Source organism: Schistocerca piceifrons, chromosome 4 (genome assembly GCF_021461385.2).
Source record: "Schistocerca piceifrons isolate TAMUIC-IGC-003096 chromosome 4, iqSchPice1.1, whole genome shotgun sequence".
Lineage (NCBI taxonomy): Eukaryota > Metazoa > Arthropoda > Insecta > Orthoptera > Acrididae > Schistocerca > Schistocerca piceifrons.
The window spans coordinates 615210330-615235764 of NC_060141.1; the positions used below are offsets into that span (position 1 = coordinate 615210330).

General features: G+C 41.5%; 1 protein-coding gene across 1 annotated transcript in view; it reads left to right on the forward strand.

Annotated features, from left to right (window-relative positions):
- Positions 1 to 25435, forward strand: part of LOC124795429 (acidic amino acid decarboxylase GADL1) — a 169923-nt gene that overhangs the window by 58996 nt on the left and 85492 nt on the right. The window contains exon 2 of the mRNA XM_047259455.1: positions 5908 to 6092. Coding sequence (XP_047115411.1) covers positions 5908 to 6092 — 185 coding nt within the window. The remainder of the gene's footprint in view (positions 1 to 5907; positions 6093 to 25435) is intronic.

Here is a 25435-nt window from a genome sequence, read left to right on the forward strand (position 1 = left end):
GCAGTTCCATTACCAACTTTGATGCCCTTGAGGTGGTATTGATATGTGATATCACACTAAATACAGGTGGGAAGATTCGAATTTAACCCAACCATCCACTCAAATTCAAGCTCAGTGTCATATCTTTAAATCATCTGGTCATGTGACTAACTCAGTGTCAGTAGAATAAAGTGTAATACAAAACAGGGTATGGCATAGCCTGATCTGAAATATACCTGCAATATAGTTTTTAGTTTTAATTCTGAACCTTTAATGTAATGTATTTTGGCATTCCAAAGCTGTGAAGGCAAAGACTTGATTTGTCATTTGATTGGAGCTGTCATTAAAGTTCTGTACCAAATTCTAGCAGATTTGTCAACAAACAGGAAAGGAAACATAATTCCCATTTCACTGTAAAAACTTTTTCATTTATCTGGAAATAGGGTTCTTGTTTAAAAATGTTTAAAATTTATCCCTACATGTCCACAAATCTTAAAAACTCATTCAGTAACGTCCTGTACACGGGACACAGCCAGGGGGTATAGCTAAGGAAAACATGATTAAAGCCTTGTGGATTTCAATTTATCTTCTACTCACATCTCATCATTTTATGTACATTGACATTGTCAATAAAGTATAAATTACAGTAATATTTTTTAACAATATGCTACAATTAAATAATTCAAATAGTGGAAGCACAATTCATTTGATAGTGAACAGTTCATTTTATGTGCACTTTCCTACTAATTTCTATGACATGATTGTTGCTTGTGTTACTATTCATATTAAATCCAGTTACATGCACATTTATCGATACGTCACTGTTTGAGTCACTTTTTAAAAGTATCTGCACTCGACATCTTAAGACCATTTGATAATAAATTATGAAAAACAGCTCCTTAGACAGAAGGACATTTTGTTGTTGAAGTTAATCTTCTGTTAACCATATGGCTGGTATTATAGTTGTGAATTTCTGGGTTCCTGTCTGTGACCTTAATGTCCTCTTTCACTAGCATAGTGATTTCTAGCATGTACATGGCATAAAACAACATAAATTATTCTGTTTATCAACATTTTGAGGTCTGCTGGATTCAGTTCCCTGTTAATACAATGTCTATTTTTTTGTGATTACTGCTTACAGAGCTCTCTCAGGAAAGCTGAATATATTTCTCAATAAATTAGAATCCCTTTTAACCTGGCTTTTTTCAAAAACTAAGGAAATAATCATGCTTTGTGATTTTAATGTAAATTTTCTTTCTTCTAATAGTGACAGGACAGATTTTGAGAATGTAATAAGCTCTTTTAATCTGAGGACAGTCGTCAACTTTCCCACAAGAATGCCAGAAAACTGCACAAATCTAATTGACAATTTTTTTTGCAGATGATTACAGAATTGGTAACATTTGTATAACACTAATCTGAAATGAAACAGTGGGAAAAGGATAGATTGCAACTCACTGTATGGAAGAGACCCTGAGCTGCAGACAGGCACAATGAATAGACTGTTATACTTTTTAAGCTTTTAGCCAAAGGCCTTCTTCTGAAGCAGAAAAAACGCACACACAAGCACAACTCACACCAACACACATGACAACTCTCTCTGACAAATGAGGTCAGACTGTGGACTGCAATTGCACCTCATGGGAGAATCAATCTGGCATCGGTGGTGCAGGTAAGGGGAAGGGGTGCGATAGCAGGGTAGGGGCAAAGCGCTCCTAAGAAACGCTAGATGTCACATAATTTTAGGCAAAGAAAGCTGGTTAAAACCTGCAGTTGATGGTAGTGAGATCTTTGGGTAAAAGTTAAGTATATACCAAGATGATAGGGAACCAGGAAACATAGGTGGTGTATTTACTGCAGTGGACAAGAAACTGAAGCCATATGTGAGATTGTTTGAATGAGGCTCAGTATCAAGGATGGGCAAAATATTGTAGTAGGGTCCTTCTGCAACTATCAGATTCTCCTCTTGATGTAGCCAAAAGTTTTAGAGAAAACCTCCGTTCACTTGCACATAAGTTCCCTAATGATACTGTAATCATTGGAGGACACTTTGATCATCCAGCAATGAATTGGGATAATTATAGTTTTAATAGTCGTGGGCGTGACAAGACACCCTGTGAATTGTTACAGAATGCCTTCTCTGAAAACTACCTAGAACAGATAGTTCAGAACCCCACCCATGATGTAAATATATTAGATCTAATGGCAACAAACAGACCTGGCCTCATTGAGGAAGTCCATACTGAAACTGGTATCAGTGACAATGAGACAGTTATAGCAACACTGAACACCAAAACACTAAGGGCAACTAAAATGAGCAGAAAGATTTATATGTTCAACAAACTAGAGAAACAATGGTGTCATACCTCAATGAGGAACTTGAAACTTTTAGCTCAGAACTGGAACATGTAGATGAACTATGACTCAAGTGTAAAAAAAAAATAGTTGAGCATGCACTGGATAGCTATATACCTGGTAGGACAGTTCATTGTGGGAGAGTTCATCCTTGGTATGCAGTATCTGTAAAGAAAATTCTAAAGAAACAGAGAATACTTCGTAATTGGTATAGAACAAAGAAGGGGGCTATAGATAGAGAGATATCAAATGAAATGTGTTTGTCAGTCAAAAGAGCAATACCTGAAGCCTTCAGTGACTACTGTATCAAAATATTGTGAAATGATTTTTCGCAAAATCCAAAGAAATTCTGGTTGTATGTAAAGGCTGTTACTGACACCAAAGTTAGTGTCAAGCCACTCATGGATGAGACTGGAACCGAAGTTGAGATTAGCTAAGCAAAAGCAGAAATGCCTAACTCTCTTTTCAAATGTTCATTTACAATGGAAAACCCAGGAGTATTGCTCTAACTTAATTCTCATACCACTGAAAACATTAGTTAAATAGATATTAGAGTCAGTGGCAAAGATTTCGAAGTGGTACAGTCACTGGCAGCTTGCTTTAAATATCCAAAAATGTAAAACTGTGCACCTCACAAAACAAAAAACAAAAAAAAAAAAAAACAAAAACAAAAAAAAAAAAAAAAACATAGTATCCTATGAAATAAAATGATCAAATTTCATCAACCAAGTTGCAAGTCTTTTCAGATGGCACCACATTAGCTGATTTGCATGTCAATGATGATGAAATGATGATGAGGACAACACAACACCCAGTTCCTGAGCAGAGAAAGTCTCCGATATAACTGGGAACCTAGCCCAGGCCTGTTGTATGGCAGTGACACACACTGACCACTCAGCCAAGGAGGCAGACGTCCTGTGAATATAATATTAGTGAGTGACAGCTGGAATCTGTAAACTCGTACAAATACTTGAGTGTAACACTTAGTAGTAACATGAAGGTGGCTGATCACATAGGTTTAGTCATGGGAAAGTAGGTAGCAGACTTTGGTCTATTGGTAGAATACCAGGGAAAGGCAGTCAGTCAAACAAAGGAGAATGCTTTTAAATCACTAGTGTGACCCATCCTAGAATAATGCTCAAGTGTGTGAGCCCTGTGCCAAATAGACTAGCAGGGATTGTTGAATGTATACAGACAAGGGCAGCATGAATGGTCACAGCTTTGTCTGACCCAAGAGAGAGTATCACTGACGTATTGAAAGAACTGAATTGGCATACTCTTAAGTATAGATGGAAACTATCTTGAGAAAGTCTACTAACAAACTTTCAAGAACCAGATTTAGATAATGACTCTAGGAATATACCACAACCTCCTATATATCGCTCCCATAAGGATCGCGAGGATAAAATTAAATTAATTACAGTATGCACAGTGGCATTTAAACTACTATTTTTCCCATGCCCCATATTTGAATGGAATGTGGTAAAAACCTGGGGTGTATTTTTCCCTCTTTTCTTGCTGTTGTTTATTTTGTAGGGTTTGTGGTGGGTCTTATACCAGCACTAGCAGGAAGTTGCGTCCCTGACTGATATAACTGGGCATATTTTGCCGACCCTAATACACCACCAGATGAAAGTAGTATTATTTTTATCCTCTCTTCTCTGAGTAGTTGTTTGATGGTCTGAATCCTTCCGTGCCACCTCCCTGTCAATCCAACAGCAGTGAAGATTCGTGGAATGCTTTCGCAAATTCTCTCTACTGCGCTACTAAATAAATAGCCACACTTCTCACAAACAGGGGTATATTTTGCCCAACATTTTCACTATTTCTTTAAACAACACAACAAGCAATTGCTATGGTATACGACTCTCTTGAGTACATTCAAAAATGTCCGTACATGCATACTTTAGGACCTGAGAGAGCAAACAAAAGCGGATTAAAAAACTACTGCTCTTCAAATGTTCATTATGCCCTGGTTGGTGCATTCAGGATTCAGGCACTTGCTGCACCATGGCACAAATGACTCCTGGACGACCAGTTGTTCTAATACCATTTTTACTGGTCCTCTTCTCACCGGCTCCACAACTGATCCACATTCACTGCATAGAAGAAAGGAAAACACACAGTTTCCCTTTCCCACTGCATTTTATTTTCAACTTACTCACGAGCATCTCTTGTTGATGGCTTCCCAATGCGATATTGGGATGTTTACAAATATCCTGAAACACTACGAACCCTTATAACCAATATAAGTGGCTGTACCCTCTGGCATGTGCTTCACAACGGTTCGCAGAGAGTGGATGTAGATATAGAGTGGGGGAAGGTGTAATATGGCACGTGGGAGCATGCAGGGACATAATAGGAACAGGGTAGTGCTGTGCTAGGTGCAGTCAGGAGTTTCTTTCTTTTTTTGAGGGGGGGCTAATGGAAACAGAGATAAGCAGAGAAGGATAAAACACAAGTGAGTGGATTTCTGTAAGTCCGTCTTTATATTGGATTGTTGTGGGACCTTGGCTGTTCAATATAAAACGTCAAATCAAAATACCTTCAGCCATATAAATTTCCAGTTTTATTTATTTTTGCTGCCAGTTTCAACATTAAACTCCATCTTCAGCCCCCTTGACTGGCATATAGGATGAATCCCACCTCTTGCACAATCAAAATAGGAACCAGTATACAGTCTTTGGTATCTGTAGACTTTGAACAAAGCAATCCCTTCAATCATCAGCTGCAGACACATGTGATCTTAAGTCGTTTCAGCTGCTCTCCTATGTTACAAAAATTATTTTGATTCTCACAGGCAAACATTTGTCATAATGTTTAACAATTTATGCTTTCCTCAGCTAAAGACAGATACAGATAGTGTGTTTGAGTTGTGGGGAGAGGCTGGGAGGGGAGGGGGGAGGGGGGAAGGGCAGTGCACATGCACAAAAGGGAGAAAAGTAGGAAAGAGAGAGAAAGTATATGCATCTTAGTTCCAGTAAACAATGTAGCCCGTGGAACTTTGTGGCAGATTGTAACTGTGTGCCGGATTGAGCCTTGAACTCAGGACCTTTACCTAGCAAGTGCTTTACCGACTGAGCAGCTAAAGCATGACTCATGACCCAGTCCTCACAGCTTTATTTCTGTCAGCTTCTCATCTCCTACTTGTGAGGACTGGGGAATGAGACATTCTTGAATAGCTCAGTCAGTAGAGTACTTGCACATGATAGGCAATGATCCCAAGTTCAAACCTCAGTCCGGCATAACTGTTTAACCAAGAGGAAGTTTCTTCCAGAATGAGATTTTCACTCTGCAGCGGAGTGTGCGCTGCAGGTCCCGAGTTCGAGTCTCTGTCTGGCAAACAGTTTTAATCTGCCAGGAAGTTTCATATAAGGAAGTTTCTTATCAGTGCACACTCTGCTGTGGAATGAAAGTCTCATCTGATGTATTCTATGATTTGTAAAGATTTTTTTTTGTTTCAATAAGAAATTTAAAAAATCAACCTTTTCTGTCTACTGCTTGTACCCTATCACAGATAGTACTTAAGAATTTCAAAATCCTTATTTTAAATCTGTACTTTTTTCCCAACAGGAACTGTTGTCTCTGGATTTGGGAACTGCTGTGAAGTCTCAGGAAAAATTATTGGCCCTTTGCAGAGCTGTAATTCAATACTCTGTTAAAACTAATCACAGACATTTTTATAACCAGCTGTATGGTGGCACAGATACTTATGGACTGGCAGGTGCCTGGATAACTGAATCACTAAATACTAATCAGTGAGTGCCGTACTTGTATCTAAAAGACAGAGTTGATGTTTTATGTACACAAACTCACACAATTTGCTGTTGTATGTGTGAATTCCACTTGAAGTAACATGTCACTTTGGTTTTTCTTGATGTGAGGACATTTTTTCTACTGCTGAAGCTGTAAACACAAAGCTTAAAACAATATTGGAATAAAGGCAGAAAAAGGTAATATTTATAAAAATTAAAATTCTTACAGTTGATCAAAGCTAATTGGTATAAATGCAGTGTGTGTGTTCACATTTTAATGTAGTAAAACCTTGTTAAGGTACAGTTCAAAAGTCATTAGGAAAAGTTCATATTATATGGGGAAAATGTCATATTAGGACGCGATTTTTGGCATCATAGTAGCAGCTTCCATAATAAGTAACATTAATATTTAATTACAGAAGATATTCCCGGTTTTACAAAAAAGGGCAAATGCTACATAATGACCAAAATTTAATTAATGAACTCAAAGAGTGCAAATTAATTTTGGAGCTTAGAAATTAGGTAACGTGTGAAGTGTCTGTTACTTCAGTCTCCACTGGTGTTAAAAGTAAGTGATTAAGTTTATAATTCATAACATCAGCAAGGTCAATATTTTCTGGAAAAATGTAATCCATGAATCACATTGATATAATTCAAAACTTGACTTTTTGAAAGAATAGTTTTTACTCAGATTCCTACTCTGCTTTATCTCCAATACATATGCTGTAACATCATCTATGTCCAGCACCTCAAGTTATCATAATATTATCGTTAACTGAAACAAAATCTTGAAAACACACATTAGAGTGTTTTTTACATGCTACCAGTGAGTCCCAGCCATCATAGTCATTTATAAGATCTGACATCATCAAGTGAGGGAGACACAGTGATCTGTATTATTTATTATAAATTTTAATGGTATTGATTGCAATACAGTGTAGTTACAACCAGATGATAACAGGTTTCTGTTGACTAACAACCATCCTCAGATCATGCTTGCACAATAAACATTACCTAAGCAACAGCACTGTTCAAGAGAGTGATACTCTCATCTAAAAACTGTGGACTTCCAAAAATGGTTTCTTGTGACTTGATGTTTGGTAGTGTTGTGGTTGACAAGAGAGCCTACACCATTTTACTAAAGGAGGCCGAAATGCACGCGTTTTAGCTCATGCAGGTTGGCGTGAGGTCTGGAATGTGACAAGGAAATTAGAATTTAGAAAAAAACAGACATAGCTGGTGGAATACTTAACTTTAATCCATTAATGATGAAGGTTGCTCTTGATGGTACATGATTCGCAATATCAATAGTAACTGGATATGGCGCCTTGCTAGTCGTAGCAAATGACTTAGCTGAAGGCTATGCTTAACTATCGTCTCGGTAAATGAGAGCGTATTTTGTCAGTGAACCATCGCTAGCAAAGGCGGTTGTAGAATTGGGGTGAGTGCTAGGAAGTCTCTCTAGACCTGCCAGCACACCTCACCAGAGGCCCCCAAAACCAGATACATAGCACGTCCGAGGCAGCGAAGAATGCGCCCTGCGAGCCAACACCGTGAACCTCGGTAGTGGCGGTAGTAGACAACATCGCCTGGGGCAAAAGCAGGTGTCTGCCGCTGCACAGGAACCTGATGCGGTGGATGTAGCAAAGACATCAAGGTTCGATGATGACGACCGTGGAGCAACTCAGCTGGCGAGCGACCATCTTGGGGCTGAGAGCGATACGAGGACAAAAAGAGCAATAACGCATTCTCCCGAGAATGCGACTCTTTCAACTTCAACATCTGTGACTTGAAAGTCCTGACCAATCATTCAGCGGCACCGTCTGACTGTGGCAAAAACAGCACGGACGTCAGATGTTGAATACCATTGGCCTTGCAGAATGACTGAAATTCTGCGGACATGAATTGTGGGCCATTGTCAGAAACAATAGTCTGTGGAAGACCTTCAATGCAAAAGATAGCAGATAACGCTTGGATAGTGGCAGATGATGTTGTGGAAGACATCCGGACAACAAAGGGAAAATTACTGAATGAATCTACCACAACCAACCATCGAGCATTCCAGAATGGACCAGCATAATCGATGTGCAAGTGTTGCCAAGGGGAAATGGCTTTTGGCCATGCAAAGAATTTCTGCGGTGGTGCTGATTGTTGTTCGGCACACACCATGCAAGACGAGCACATATTCGTAATCGCGGCATCGATTCCGAACCAAGTACAGTGCTGACGAGCAAGTTGTTTCGTTTTCAGTATAACCCAATGTCCTTGGTGGAGAAGCTGCAAGACAGAGGACTGTAATGAACGTGGGACCACGACCCTGGACTGATAATTATCAGAACGCAACAGCAAAACACCACGTCGAACAAAAAGTCTCTCCTTGTGAGCAAAAAATCAGCGAACCAACGGGTCCCCGATCCGTGACTTTGACAAGGGCCATTGCGTAGCAACAAAACACAGAACGGTAGCAAGGACAGGGTCGGCAGCTGTGGCTGTAGCTACACGACGAAAATCAATTGGAAATGATTTGACCACGTCATTGGTTTCCGCATCAATGAACATGCAAGCAAGTTCTGAGGAATCAAATGCTGTATCCTCAGCAACAGGCAAATGGGACAACGCATCGGCGTTTCTGTGCTTAGCAGTGGACCGATACAAGATATCGCAGTGGTACTGCGAGAGGAAAATAGACCAGCGAATGAATTTCTGCGCTGTACGTGGAGGTACAGGCTTGTTCGGGTGAAAAAGCGATGTCAAAGGTTTGTGGTCTGTGATGATGGTAAAGTGACGACCATACAAGAAATCATGAAACTTTGTAACACCAAATGCGAGAGCCAATGCTTCTTTCTTGATCTGTGAATAATTTCTTTGCGTAGACAAGAGCAATTTGGACGCAAAGGCAATAGAGCGATCGTGCGATCCATCTTTGTGCGCAAGCACAGCACTGATCCCGAATCCGATGCATTCACCATCAACAAAAGGGGTTTCTGAGGATCGAATGGCGTAAGGCAAGTATTGGAAAGCAACGCCAATTTCAACTGGCAAAAGGCGCATTCGCATTCCATCGTCCAGACGAACGGAACACCTTTACGGCGTAAGTGATGAAGCGGAGCTGAAATGGAAGAGGCATGTGGCACATATCTGTTATAGTAATTTATTTTTCCCAGCACACTCTGTAGCCACTTCAAATTTTGCGGCGAAGGCAAGTCTCATATGGCACGAAGGTACGTGGGACTGGGATGTATGCCTTTGGCATTGAGTACATGTCCCAGGTATGGCAAATCACGAGCAAAAAACACACATTTGTCCTTCCGCAAGTGAAGACCATTTTGTCGCAAGACCTGAAATAATGTTCTGAGATTGGTTAAATGTTCTTCTTCCGTCTTTCCGGAGATCACAATATCGCCCAGATAGTTTGCTGCAGTGGGGACCGATGCACAAACAGTTTGTAGATATTGCTGAAACAATGCAGGGGCGGATGCACACCCAAATGGCAGTCGTTTAAATCGATACAAACCAAGATGCGTGTTAACCACCAAAACGTGCTGGGATTCTTCATCCACCGGTATTTGCAAGTACGCATCTGCGAGGTCCAACTTCGAAAAATATTTACCCGGGCACAGTTTGTCAAAAAGATCTTCCGGACAGGGTAAAGGAAAAGTTGCAATCACTAGTTGTGGATTCACTGTTGCCTTGAAGTCCACACAAAGTCTCAATTTTCCTGAACGTTTTGGCAAAATTACTAAGGGTGATGCCCAGAGAGAAGCCTGCACATGTTCAATTACACCTTGTGATTCCTAATCGTGTAACCTCATCATGCAATGCTCTGAAAAATTTCGGTTGCACGTTTACTTTCAGTTCCAAATTTGCTTTATAGTTCTTAGCTCAACCAAGGCCCGGTGCAAAAATGTCTGCAAATTCTTCACATAGACGAGAAACACTGTCTGAAGGCACAGTCTGGTTCACTGATAGGACATGATATACAGGGCTATTACAAATGATTGAAGCGATTTCATAAATTCACTGTAGCTCCATTCATTGACATATGGTCACGAAACACTACAGATACGTAGAAAAACTCATAAAGTTTTGTTCGGCTGAAGCCGCACTTCAGGTTCCTGCCACCAGAGCGCTCGAGAGCGCAGTGAGACAAAATGGCGACAGGAGCCGAGAAAGCGTATGTCGTGCTTGAAATGCACTCACATCAGTCAGTCATAACAGTGCAACGACACTTCAGGACGAAGTTCAACAAAGATCCACCAACTGCTAACTCCATTCGGCGATGGTATGCGCAGTTTAAAGATTCTGTAAGGGGAAATCAACGGGTCGGCTTGCAGTGAGCGAAGAAACGGTCGAACGCGTGTGGGCAAGTTTCACGCGTAGCCCGCGGAAGTCGACGAATAAAGCAAGCAGGGAGCTAAACGTACCATAGCCGACGGTTTGGAAAATCTTACGGAAAAGGCTAAAGCAGAAGCCTTACTGTTTACAATTGCTACAAGCCCTGACACCCGATGACAAAGTCAAACGCTTTGAATTTTCGGCGCGGTTGCAACAGCTCATGGAAGAGGATGCGTTCAGTGCGAAACTTGTTTTCAGTGATGAAGCAACACTTTTTCTTAGTGGTGAAGTGAACAGACACAATGTGCGAATCTGGGTGGTAGAGAATCCTCACGCATTCATGCAGCAAATTCGCAATTCACCAAAAGTTAACGTGTTTTGTGCAATCTCATGGTTCAAAGTTTATTACAGCCCCTTTTTCTTCTGCAAAAAAAACGTTACAGGACACGTGTATCTGGACATGCTGGAAAATTGACTCATTCCACAACTGGAGACCGACAGCGCCAACTTCATCTTTCAACAGGATGGTGCTCCACAGCACTTCCATCATGATGTTCGGCATTTCTTAAACAGGAGATTGGAAAACCGATGGATCGGTCGTGGTGGAGATCATGATCAGCAATTCATGTCATGGCCACCACGCTCTCCCGACTTAACCCCATGCGATTTCTTTCTGTGGGGTTATGTGAAAGATTCAGTGTTTAAACCTCCTCTACCAAGAAACGTGCCAGAACTGCGAGCTCGCATCAACAATGCTTTCGAACTCATTGATGGGGACATGCTGCGCCGAGTGTGGGAGGAACTTGATTATCGGCTTGATGTCTGCCAAATCACTAAAGAGGCACATATTGAACATTTGTGAATGCCTAAAAACACTTTTTGAGTTTTTGTATGTGTGTGCAAAGCATTGTGAAAATATCTCAAATAATAAAGTTATTGTAGAGCTGTGAAATTGCTTCAATCATTTGTAATAACCCTGTACTATAGACAAGTTAAACAACTGAAATAAATCGAAACCAAACAAGTTCACTGCAGAAGAAGAACGAAGGACGTAAAATGACACAAGATTTGTTTGTCCTTTATATGTTGCAAGAAGGCTGCACTGTCCTAACACAGGGATATCTTAACCTGAATAGCTAGTTAACTTAACATTCGCGGCACACAACGGAGGTGTGCCCAGCAGTTCTACATCTACATGTACATTTATACTCCACAAGCCACCCAACGATGTGCGGCGGAGGGCACTTTACGTGTCACTGTCATTACCTCTCTTTCCTGTTCCAGTCGCGTATGGTTCGCGGGAAGAACGACTGTCTGAAAGCCTCTGTGCGCGCTCTAATCTCTCTAATTTTACATTCGTGATCTCCTCGGGAGGTATAAGTAGGGGGAAGCAATATATTCGATACCTCATCCAGAAACGCACCCTCTTGCAACCTGGCAAGCAAGCTACACCGCGATGCAGAGCGCCTCTCTTGCAGAGTGTGCCACTTGAGTTTGATAAACTTCTCCGTAACGATATTACAGTTATCAAATAACCTTGTGACGAAACGCACCGCTCTTCTTTGGATCTTCTCTATCTCCTCCGTCAACCCGATCTGGTACGGATCCCACACTGATGAGCAGTACTCAAGTATAGGTCGAACGAGTGTTTTGTAAGCCACCTCCTTTGTTGATGGACTACATTTTCTAAGGACTCTCCCAATGAATCTCAACCTGGTACCTGCCTTACCAACAATTAATTTTATATGATCATTCCACTTCAAATCGTTCCGCACGCATACTCCCAGATATTTTACAGAAGTAACTGCTACCAGTGTTTGTTCCGCTATCATATAATCATACAATAAAGGATCCTTCTTTCTATGTATTCGCAATACATTACATTTGTGTATGTTAAGGGTCAGTTGCCTCTCCCTGCGCCAAGTGCCTATCCACTGCAGATCTTCCTGCATTTCGCTACAATTTAATAATGCTGCAACTTCTCTGTATACTACAGCATCATCCGCGAAAAGCCGCATGGAAATTCCGACACTATCTACTAGGTCATTTATATATATTGTGAAAAGCAATGGTCCCATAACACTCCCCTGTGGCACGGCAGAGGTTACTTTAACGTCTGTAGATGTCTATCCATTGATAACAACATGCTGTGTTCTGTTTGCTAAAAACTCTTCAATCCAGCCACACAGCTGGTCTGATATTCCGTATGCTGTTACTTTGTTTATCAGGCGACAGTGCGGAACTGTATCGAACGCCTTCCGGAAGTCAAGAAAAATAGCACCTACCTGGGAGCCTGTATCTAATATTTTCTGGGTCTCATGAACAAATAAAGCGAGTGGGGGTCACACGATCGCTGTTTCCGGAATTCATGTTGATTCCTACATAGTAGGTTCTGGGTTTCCAAAAACGACATGATACTCGAGCAAAAAACTAAAATTCTACAACAGATCGACGTCAGAGATATAGATCTATAGTTTTGCGCATCTGCTCGACAACCCTTCTTGAAGACTGGGACTACCTGTGCTCTTTTCCAATCATTTGGAACCTTCCGTTCCTCTTGAGACTTGCGGTACATGGCTGTTAGAAGGGGGGGCAAGTTCTTTCACGTACTCTGTGTAGAATCGAATTGGTATCCCGTCAGGTCCAGTGGACTTTCCTCTGTTGAGTGATTCCAGTTGCTTTTCTATTCCTTGGACACTTATTTCGATGTCAGCCATTTTTTCGTTTGTGCGAGGATTTAGAGAAGGCACTGCAGTGCGGTCTTCCTCTGTGAAACAGCTTTGGAAAAAGGTGTTTAGTATTTCAGCTTTATGCATGTCATCCTCTGTTTCAATGCCATCATCATCCCAGAGTGTCTGGATATGCTGTTTCGAGCCACTTACTGATTTAACGTAAGACCAGAACTTCCTAGGATCTTCTGTCAAGTCGGTACATAGAATTTTACTTTCGAATTCACTGAACGCTTCACGCATAGCCCTCCTTATGCTAACTTTGACATCGTTTAGCTTCTGTTTGTCTGAGAGGTTTTGGCTGCGTTTAAACTTGGAGTGAAGCTCTCTTTGCTTTCACAGTAGTTTCCTAACTTTGTTGTTGTACCACGGTGGGTTTTTCCCGTCCCTCACAGTTTTACTTGGCACGTACCTGTCTAAAACGCATTTTACGATTGCCTTGAACTTTTTCCATAAACACTCAACATTGTTAGTGTCAGAACAGAAATTTTCGTTTTGATCTGTTAGGTAGTCTGAAATCCGCCTTCTATTACTCTTGCTAAACAGATAAACCTTCCTCCCTTTTTTTTATATTCCTATTAACTTCCATATTCAGGGATGCTGCAACGGCATTATGATCACTGATTCCCTGTTATGCACATGTTGTTGTTGTTGTTGTTGTGGTCTTCAGTCCTGAGACTGGTTTGATGCAGCTCTCCATGCTACCCTATCCTGTGCAAGCTTTTTCATCTCCCAGTACCTACTGCAACCTACATCCTTCTGAATCTGCTTAGTGTATTCATCTCTTGGTCTCCCTCTACGATTTTTACCCTCCACGCTGCCCTCCAATACTAAATTGGTGATCCCTTGATGCCTCAGAACATGTCCTACCAACCGATCCCTTCTTCTGGTCAAGTTGTGCCACAAACTTCTCTTCTCCCCAATCCTATTCAATACTTCCTCATTAGTTATGTGATCTACCCATCTAATCTTCAGCATTCTTCTGTAGCACCACATTTCGAAAGCTTCTATTCTCTTCTTGTCCAAACTATTTATCGTCCATGTTTCACTTCCATACATGGCTACGCTCCATACGAATACTTTCAGAAATGACTTCCTGACACTTAAATCTATACTCGATGTTAACAAATTTCTCTTCTTCAGAAACGCTTTCCTTGCCATTGCCAGCCTACATTTTATATCCTCTCTACTTCGACCATCATCAGTTATTTTGTTCCCCAAATAGCAAAACTCCTTTACTACTTTAAGTGCCTCATTTCCTAATCTAATTCCCTCAGCATCACCCGACTTGATTAGACTACATTCCATTATCCTTGTTTTGCTTTTGTTGATGTTCATCTTATATCCTCCTTTCAAGACACTGTCCATTCCATTCAACTGCTCTTCCAAGTCCTTTGCTGTCTCTGACAGAATTACAATGTCATCGGCGAACCTCAAAGTTTTTATTTCTTCTCCATGAATTTTAATACCTACTCCGAATTTTTCTTTTGTTTCCTTTACAGCTTGCTCAATATACAGATTGAACAACATCGGGGAGAGGCTACAACCCTGTCTTACTCCCTTCCCAACCACTGCTTCCCTTTCATGTCCCTCGCCTCTTATAACTGCCATCTGGTTTCTGTACAAATTGTAAATAGCCTTTCGCTCCCTGTATTTTACCCCTGCCACCTTTAGAATTTGAAAGAGAGTATTCCAGTCAACATTGTCAAAAGCTTTCTCTAAGCCTACAAATGCTAGAAACGTAGGTTTACCTTTCCTTAATCTTTCTTCTAAGATAAGTCGTAAGGTCAGTATTGCCTCACGTGTTCCAGTGTTTCTACGGAATCCAAACTGATCTTCCCCGAGGTTGGCTTCTACTAGTTTTTCCATTCGTCTGTAAAGAATTCGTGTTAGTATTTTGCAGCTGTGACTTATTAAGCTGATAGTTCGGTAATTTTCACATCTGTCAACATCTGCTTTCTTTGGGATTGGAATTATTATATTCTTCTTGAAGTCTGAGGGTATTTCGCCTGTTTCATACATCTTGCTCACCAGATGGTAGAGTTTTGTCAGGACTGGCTCTCCCACGGCCGTCAGTAGTTCCAATGGAATATTGTCTACTCCGGGGGCCTTGTTTCGACTCAGGTCTTTCAGTGCTCTGTCAAACTCTTCACGCAGTATCATATCTCCCATTTCATCTTCATCTACATCCTCTTCCATTTCCATAATATTGTCCTCAAGTACATAGCCCTTGTATAGACCCTCTATATACTCCTTCCACCTTTCTGCTTTCCCTTCTTTGCTTAGAACTGGGTTTCCATCTGAGCTCTTGATATTCATACAAGTCGTTCTCTTATCTCCAAAGGTCTCTTTAATTTTCCTGTAGGCGGTATCTATCTTACCCCTAGTGAGATAGGCCTCTACATCCTTACATTTGTCCTCTAGCCATCCCTGCTTAGCCATTTTGCACTTCCTGTCGATCTCATTTTTGAGACGTTTGTATTCCTTTTTGCCTGTTTCACTTACTGCATTTTTATATTTTCTCCTTTCATCAATTAAATTCAATATTTCTTCTGTTACCCAAGGATTTCTACTAGCCCTAGTCTTTTTACCTACTTGATCCTCTGCTGCCTTCACTACTTCATCCCTCAAAGCTACCCATTCTTCTTCTACTGTATTTATTTCCCCCATTCCTGTCAATTGCTCCCTTATGCTCTCCCTGAATCTCTGTACAACCTCTGGTTCTTTTAGTTTATCCAGGTCCCATCTCCTTAAATTCCCACCTTTTTGCAGTTTCTTCAGTTTTAATCTACAGGTCATAACCAATAGATTGTGGTCAGAGTCCACATCTGCCCCTGGAAATGTCTTACAATTTAAAACCTGGTTCCTAAATCTCTGTCTTACCATTATATAATCTATCTGATACCTTTTAGTATCTCCAGGGTTCTTCCATGTATACAACCTTCTTTCATGATTCTTAAACCAAGTGTTAGTTATGATTATGTTGTGCTCTGTGCAAAATTCGACCAGGCGGCTTCCTCTTTCATTTCTGTCCCCCAATCCATATTCACCTACTATGTTTCCTTCTCTCCCTTTTCCTACTGACGAATTCCAGTCACCCATTACTATTAAATTTTCGTCTCCCTTCACTACCTGAATAATTTCTTTTATTTCATCATACATTTCTTCAATTTCTTCGTCATCTGCAGAGCTAGTTGGCATATAAACTTGTACTACTGTAGTAGGCGTGGGCTTCGTATCTATCTTGGCCACAATAATGCGTTCACTATGCTGTTTGTAGTAGCTTACCCGCATTCCTATTTTCCTATTCATTATTAAACCTACTCCTGCATTACCCCTATTTGATTTTGTGTTTATAACCCTGTAGTCACCTGACCAGAAGTCTTGTTCCTCCTGCCACCGAACTTCACTAATTCCCACTATATCTAACTTCAACCTATCCATTTCCCTTTTTAAATTTTCTAACCTACCTGCCCGATTAAGGGATCTGACATTCCACGCTCCGATCCGTAGAACGCCAGTTTTCTTTCTCCTGATAACGACGTCCTCTTGAGTAGTCCCCGCCCGGAGATCCGAATGGGGGACTATTTTACCTCCGGAATATTTTACCCAAGAGGACGCCATCATCATGTAATCATACAGTAAAGCTGCATGCCCTCGGGAAAAATTACGGCTGTAGTTTCCCCTTGCTTTCAGCCGTTCGCAGTACCAGCACAGCAAGGCCGTTTTGGTTATTGTTACAAGGCCAGATCAGTCAATCATCCAGACTGTTGCCCTTGCAACTACTGAAAAGGCTGCTGCCCCTCTTCAGGAACCACACGTTTGTCTGGCCTCTCAACAGATACCCCTCCGTTGTGGTTGCACCTACGGTATGGCTATCTGTATCGCTGAGGCACGCAAGCCTCCCCACCAACGGCAAGGTCCATGGTTCATGGACATACAGAGTCGAAAAGTTCGGGTCTGTTTGTTATCAGTAGGTCCAAGATGTTATCTCCACGAGTCGGTTCTCTGTTTAATTGCTCGAGGTAATTTTCGGATAGTGCACTCAGTATAATGTCACTCGATGCTCTGTCCCTACCACCCGTCCTAAATATCTGAGTGTCCCAGTCTATATCTGGTAAATTGAAATCTCCCCCTAAGACTATAACAAGCTGAGAAAATTTATGTGAAATGTATTCCAAATTTTCTTTCAGTTGTTCTGCCACTAATGCTGCTGAGTCAGGAGGTCGGTAAAAGGAACCAATTATTAGTGTTGCTCAGTTATTGAGTGTAACCTCCACTCGTAATAATTCACAGGAACTATTCACTTCTACTTCACTACAGGATAAACTACTACTAATAGCGATGAACACTCCACCATCGGTTGCATGCAATCTATCCTTTCTAAACACCATCTGTATCTTTGTAAAAATTTCGGCAGAATATATCTCTGGCTTCAGCCAGCTTTCTGTACCTATAACGATTTCAGCTTCGGTGCTTTCTATCAGCACTTGAAGTTCCGGTACTTTACCAACGCAGCTTCGACAGTTTACAATTACAATACCGATTGCTGCTTGGTCCCTGCATGTCCTGACTTTGCTCCACACCCGTTGAGGCTGTTGCCCTTTCTGTACTTGCCCAAGGCCATCTAACCTAAAAAACCACCCAGCCCACGCCACACAACCCCTGCTACCCGTGTAGCCGCTTGTTGCGTGTAGTGGACTCCTGACCTATCCAGCGGAACCCGAAACCCCACCACCTTATGGCGCAAGTCGAGGAATCTGCAGCCCACACGGTCGCAGAACCGTCTCAGCCTCTGTTTCAGACCCTCCACTCGGCTCTGTACCAAAGGTCCGCAGTCAGTCCTGTCGACGATGCTGCAGATGGTGAGCTCTGCTTTCATCCCGCTAGCGAGACTGGCAGTCTTCACCAAATCAGATAGCCGCCGGAAGCCAGAGAGGATTTCCTCCGATCCATAGCGACACACATCATTGGTGCCGACATGAGCGACCACCTGCAGATGGGTGCACCCTGTACCCTTCATGGCATCCGGAAGGACCCTTTCCACATCTGGAATGACTCCCCCCAGTATGCACACGGAGTGCACATTGGTTTTCTTCCCCTCTCTTGCTGCCATATCCCTAAGGGGCCCCATTACGCGCCTGACGTTGGAGCTCCCAACTACCAGTAAGCCCATCCTCTGCGACCACCCGGATCTTGCAGACTGAGGGGCAACCTCTGGAACAGGACAAGCAGCCATGTCAGGCCAAAGATCAGTATCAGCCTGAGACAGAGCCTGAAACCGGTTCGTCAGACAAACTGGAGAGGCCTTCCGTTCAGCCCTCCGGAATGTCTTTCGCCCCCTGCCACACCTTGAGACGACCTCCCACTCTACCACAGCTGAGGGATCAGCCTCAATGCAGGCAGTATCCCGGGCAACCACAGTCATAGTCTGATCTGGGGATGCATATGACGAGCTGGTCGTCCCCGACAAACTCCCATCCGGACCCCCAAAGTGATGCCCATTGGCAACAGCCTCAAACTGTGTGACCGAAGCCAACACTGCCTGAAGCTGGGAGCGAAGGGATGCCAACTCAGCCTCCATCCGAACACAACAGTTGCAGTGCCTATCCATGCTAAAAACTGTTGTGCAAAGAACGTCTGAACTAATCTACAGAGGCGCAAACAAATCGACACAAAATTTAAACGGTTATTAAAATACAAGATTGCCTAGTAAATGCAGTAATGCTGCTGCTTGCGCACTGCTGACACACTGCTCGACGGTGGAAGGAGACTACGCAATTTTACACTATTCAGGTACTAAAACGCAATGCTACAACTCTCAAATACTATAATACGCCCGAAATTTATGAATTAAACAATGCAAGTACCAAAAACACGCAAAGAAATTAAGAATTAAACTATGTAACAAATGAGTGAGCTAGGAGTATACGACTTGCTGCTGCAGCTGCTTATCCAACGGCGGCAGGGAGCACACTGACTGTGACCAACCGACACTGGCCATTCAAAACAAAAACAGAAGACAGACGACTACGCGAATTTATACTATTCAGGTACTAAAACGCGATGCTACAACTCTCAAACACTATAATATGCCCGAAATTTATGAATTAAACAATGCAAGTACCAAAAACACGCAAAGAAATTAAGAATTAAACTATGTAACAAATGAGTGAGCTAGGAGTATATGACTTGCTGCTGCAGCTGCTTATCCAACGGTGGCAGGGAGCACACTGTTTGTAAGTGTCTTGATTGATCAGTGAAACTGCAGCCCCGGTATTGAGCAGGAATGGTATCACTTTGCCGTTAATGTCCAAGTCCACAAAAAGTTTATTGTCCTGCTGACGACAAGAGCGACTGTCTCGTGCAATGTGAACTGACACTGGTACAAAATCACTTGCGACTTGACGGGAGTTCCGGCGATGTCAATGCACACTATTTGTGGGATGAACACAGTCACTGTTAGAGAGAGTGGCACTGGGCGGACTGAAATGAACTACATGAATTTCCATGGGCGAAGTTTCGCGAGCCTGAGTATCCTTGGTTCGATTCTGATTCCGGCACAAAGCAAAGGGCCTGGAATGGTTGTGAGTTTCCAATCAGAGCTTTTTCTGGCAAACACTCTGAACATGTCCTTTTTAATTACAGAAAAAGCAAATAGCTTGGCGTGATGGACAATTCTCACGCGAATGTCTAGTAGCACACCACCGGCATGATTTTAGCACTGCATTTGCTTGCCGGCGCGGCACAGGTGGCTGAGAGCCTAGCGGCAGTGGTGCGGCCGGGCGCGAGGGCTGTTTACTGCTCCGTGCAGCACGCCCGGCAGGCCGGTTAACCTGACACACAGCTGGTGAAGTTTCAAATGATTCCTGAGCAAAGTCAAGTGTGTCCTGCCGATCCAATATATCCATCACTTGTTGAAGGGAGGGATTGACTAGTTTCAAAATCTGTTCCCTTATACGAACATCAGAAATGTTCTGTGCAGTTGCATCACATACCATAGTATCTGAATAAGGGAGTCCACATTGACACTCAAAAGCACAATCCCTAGTAAGGCCTTGCAAGGTTGCAACCCACTCCCAATTAGTCTGACCTGCCGTACATTTTGTACGAAAGAAGGTATACCTTTTCGCAACTACATTGACTGACTCTTTGAAATATGCATCTAATGCAGACAAAATTTCTTCGTAGGACAGAGTTGCTACGTCGCGTCAGGGAAATAATTTGACTATCACACCGTACGTGTTCACCTCAACTGATGATAATAAAAAAGGCTGCCGCTCATTACCTCGAATTTTGTAGGCGGCAAGATGGAATCCAAATTGGCGTGACCACTCCGTCCAGCTTTCCAGTGCAGCATAAAAAGGTCGAAAAGTTGGTGCAACTGCGTGTTGTGGCTGCGTTAGCGGTGGAGCGGCTGCTGCTGCATCGTTTTGCATTGCACATTGACCCTGGACAAGCTGTCCAAGGGCATCCAGTAAGGCCTGCGTCTGTTGATTCTGTAAGCAATAAAATTCGGACAGTACATCTGGAGATTGTGGCAAAGCCATTACACAAGGAAATCAGGGCAGTATCGATAAAAACGCGGTTTTGCCTCGTCGCCAATGTTGTGGTTGGCAAGAGAGCCAACACCGTTTTATTAAAGGAGGCCGAAATGCACACGTTTTAGCTCACGCAGGCTGGCGTGAGGTCCGGAACATGACAAGGAAATTAGAATTTAGAAAAAACAGATGTAGCTGGTGGAATACTTAATTTTAATCCATTAATGATGAACGTCGCTCTTGATGGTACATGATTCACAATATCAATAGTAACTGGATATGGCGCCTTGCTAGTCGTAGCAAATGACATAGCTGAAGGCTATGCTAAACTATCGTCTCGGTAAATGAGAGCGTAGTGTGTCAGTGAACCATCACTAGCAAAGTCGGTTGTAGAACAAGAGCGACGTTCATCATTAATGGATTAAAATTAAGTATTCCACCAGCTACATCTGTTTTTTCTAAATTCTAATTTCCTTGTCATGTTCCGGACCTCACACCAGCCTGCGTGAGCTAAAACGTGTGCATTTCGGCCTCCTTTAATAAAACGGTGTTGGCTCTCTTGCCAACCACAACATTGGCGACGAGGCAAAACCGCGTTTTTATCGATACTGCCCTGATTTCCTTGTGTAATGGCTTTGCCACAATCTCCAGATGTACTGTCCGAATTTTATTGCTTACAGAATCAACAGACGCAGGCCTTACTGGATGCCCTTGGACAGCTTGTCCAGGGTCAATGTGCGATGCAAAATGATGCAGCAGCAGCCACTCCACCGCTAACGCAGCCACAACACGCAGTTGCACCAACTTTTCGACCTTTTTATGCTGCACTGGAAAGCTGGACGGAGTGGTCACGCCAATTTGGATTCCATCTTGCCGCCTACAAAATTCGAGGTAATGAGCGGCAGCCCTTTTTATTATCATCAGTTGAGGTGAACACGTACGGTGTGATAGTCAAATTATTTCCCTGAGAGCGTAGTGTGTCAGTGAACCATCACTAGCAAAGTCGGTTGTAGAACTGGGGCGAGTGCTAGGAAGTCTCTCTAGACCTGCCGTGTGGCGGCGCTCGGTCTGCAATCACTGATAGTGGCGACACGCGGGTCCGATGTATACTAATGGACCGCGGCCGATTTAAAGGCTACCACCTAGCAAGTGTGGTGTCTGGTAGTGACAACACAGGTAGTATCTTACACAGTAGCAAAATGCTCAGTGACATCACAGAATCTGACAAACTAAATGTGCTGCAGATAACTTTTGAACAAGATGTTCATATAAAACTATTTTTTCATTGTTTAAAATCTTTTGACCAATGGGCTAAAATTTACTGGCTAAACTGGGAAGAAGAAAAGCATGGTCAGTGTTTTACAGTGAAAAAGAAATCACATAATATTCTTACTACTGTCTTTAAATCAATCAATCAATCAATCTCTTTATTCATCCATTAGCAATATACATTGTATGGATGTAGTCAATTACAATATAGTTTCAAAAACTTGGATAATAAATACAAATATTTTATATCAGTGTATATGAATAATATTACTTTTCCATATTCGGATATTCTTCAATGCTATAAAAACTATGTGTTAGTAAAAATTGTTTAAGATCTACCTTGAATTTATGAAAGTCTTTAATTTTCTTTATTGTAGAAGGCAATGCACTAAAAAGTATTTTGGGCTGCTAGTTTACAGTTTTTAAGTAGAGTGCTCCTTTGTGGGTGTCTCTGTGAAAATCATCCCTGTTCCTTGTTTCATGGTCTTGAACCTGAGTATTTAATGTTGAAAATTCCTGGTGAGTTTTCAGAAAGTATACACATTCATAGATATATAAGCTAGGAAGAGTCATTATTTTAAATTCTTCAAATATTTCCCTGCATGAATAGCCACTCCTTCCCCAAAATCGTGACTGATTGCACTACTGAATGAGCGACGTGTGAGTATGTAAAGGTTCACAACCAACAAGCACTCATATAGCACATTAAGTCAGATTGTGTTAAAGTCTGCAATTGGGAATTAATCACACCATATCAAAGTGTAACTTTTCTAAAAATGATCTTTAAGGGATGATTTAATTATGAAGCAAACTGTATGTACACTGTATTTGTTAAAAGTGGATGAAGCTACTGTGTCAAATTTTCATTGTGGATTTGTTACTTTGGTGAAGCTATTCTGCCACTCAACTTGACAACTGTTCTTGTAACATCTGTGCTAATTGTCCTTTGCTGCACAAAACTATTGCTAGCTATTTCATCAAGAGTATGTTTACTATATGAAACCTTGATAGCCAGAATAGTAATGAAGTGCAGTATGTAGTTTTCCCTGCATACAAACAGAAAATTATGAAACCCGAATTGGTCATTGGTTTAGAATATGTCAGAAGTGGAAGTAAAAGTGATTGGTTTCTAACATTACATACTGTGTAAACACCTTTGGAACTATACTTCTGTCATTGACAGATTTTAGCTTGTGACAGTGATCAAAAGAATAGATTTCATCTTCCAAGAGTGCACATGCAGATAAAGTGGATTAGCTACAAGTGCTGTAATCACTGCACCAGTTTCATCTGATATCAAATTTTGAGTGGATAGCACAGATGTTTGGAAAAAGCAGTGTCTTGTTGTTTTCATTGGTGCTTCATTTAGAAAAGTAGATTAAAGTACATGCTGTCTTGTAAAAATGGAACTGCTAAGGAAAGGCCACTTGTTTTACTTTCATTTCAAAATTGAAGTTAACTGAAAAATAATCCTCGTAAAACATTGTTTGAAGTTGCCAACATTGCTTCTGACAGTGTTTACAGCATTTTTGTTTCCACTGTTCTTGTCTCTGTGTGCACTGATTGCAAATTTTTCTCACAGTGAACTCACATTATATCCTGTGAAGATGACTCAGTAATCTATACTCCTCCATTAATAACACTCAAATGTATTAAAAGACAGGGCAGGAGTAACTCGCTGTGCAAACTGAATGTTTAAGATCTCATTATTCTCTATGCATTCACTAGGCTAACTTTGCTTGCTTTTTTTTAAATTCTGGGGCTATGGCAGTATCATTTCTACAAAAAGAAAGACTAGATGCAGGAAATTGGTTTCAGTCAACCAGCAATTGTCTGTTATTATTTGTTTTGTGACAATACGAGATTCTTACAGAGTCTGAAATAATTCTTCTTGGTCTGAACCCAACATGTATCTCAAATAGTGCAAGAAGGTTGTTGATCATTGATTAGGAGTTTGAATAATTGTATATAGGTATCTGTATGTAGAGAACTGTAATAGATAATTAACTACATGGAAGTACATAATGTAATGTACTATAATTAATATAAACCTGCAAACTGACCACTTACAATTACACAACCCTTTCTTGTTAGATGATGATATTCCTGTAACTTCCTTAATCTTGAACAGCTCTCCTTTTGTGTGTGTGGGGGGGGAGGTAATCATAAAAACTGAAATAAAAAAAATTGATTGAGTTACCAGAGACTGAAAATGACTTAGAGGAAAAAACTAATGTATGTCGCTAAGTACTCAACATCTCCCACTGAGTGGGAGTATGTAGTATTGTTCTGCTTTTTGTCACTGACACTGACAACAATTTTGTTCTAATTATTGGCTGGAAACTTAGAATCATGGATGGAGACATGTTTCAGACTGCCTCAACGAGAAAACTTCATTCAGAATTTATCACTGTGAGAATATTTACACTGGGACCAGATGTACTACCATATGTTTCCTTGGCACATTTTTAATGCTTTTCCACTGCAGAAAAATGTAATGAGCCATATCCAAAAAGGTACAATAGATGGTCAAACATAAGAATTTTGATAATTGATTGTCAAGGGTATGGATGATTGTAAGCAGTATTTAGTATTAAGAATTTATGGTCTCAACTTTTCATGTCTTCCAAAAAACATTGTCTCCTTAGAATTCCAAAACCACTGTCTCCTTATAATCAAAGAAGGCATAAATATCACCCTGCAGCAATGTATCTCCAGAATTTCAGGAGGAGTTTGTTCCTACAGTTTTCTGGGAAGTAAAGTAATCTTAGGCAAATGTAAATGAGACAATGATGCTTTGTCAATTACTGCATGTTGTATGAATTACGGAGAGTTTTGTAGACGGAACTCAAAATTTATTTCCATAGTAAAGTCATAACAAACACACAAAATAAACACAGTAGGAAACAGATAATTTTATCAGAAGTGAAGGGAAGCATGTCACGATAAGAAAATTTATTACGGTCTAAATGCAAGCATAAGTGCAGCAGCAGCAGTTACAGGTGAAAATTGAATGCCAAGTCAATCACAGTCCAAGGAATCACACACTTCTCTATGAAATGGCACCCTGAGATCACGGCAGAAGAACTGAAGTGGTTTACAGCAGGCTGTGGTCAGATGTTTATCAGCCCCAATGACCAGCACATGTAATATGCTGCCACCAACATTGTGCTGGGTAGCTCCTAGTGTATCTGCCATACATCATTGTACATCAGAATCTGACCCTTAAAGCCTAATCTTCCTTTCTTCCTTTAGAAGCAACTGACTGTCTTCTGCTTTGGGCCATCCTTGAAGGTGGAAGGCACTGGAGATACTGGCAATACTGAATGATCAAGTTTCCTTAGTGATGGCACTGTCTTGGAGTAGAATGTCATGAGAGCCAGTCACGAGTCATCACAGGGAAGCTGCTGGTTGTCCCGGGGTCTTTGAGGTGACACCTGCTGTAGTGGTCCTTCAAAAAGGTTGATGAGAG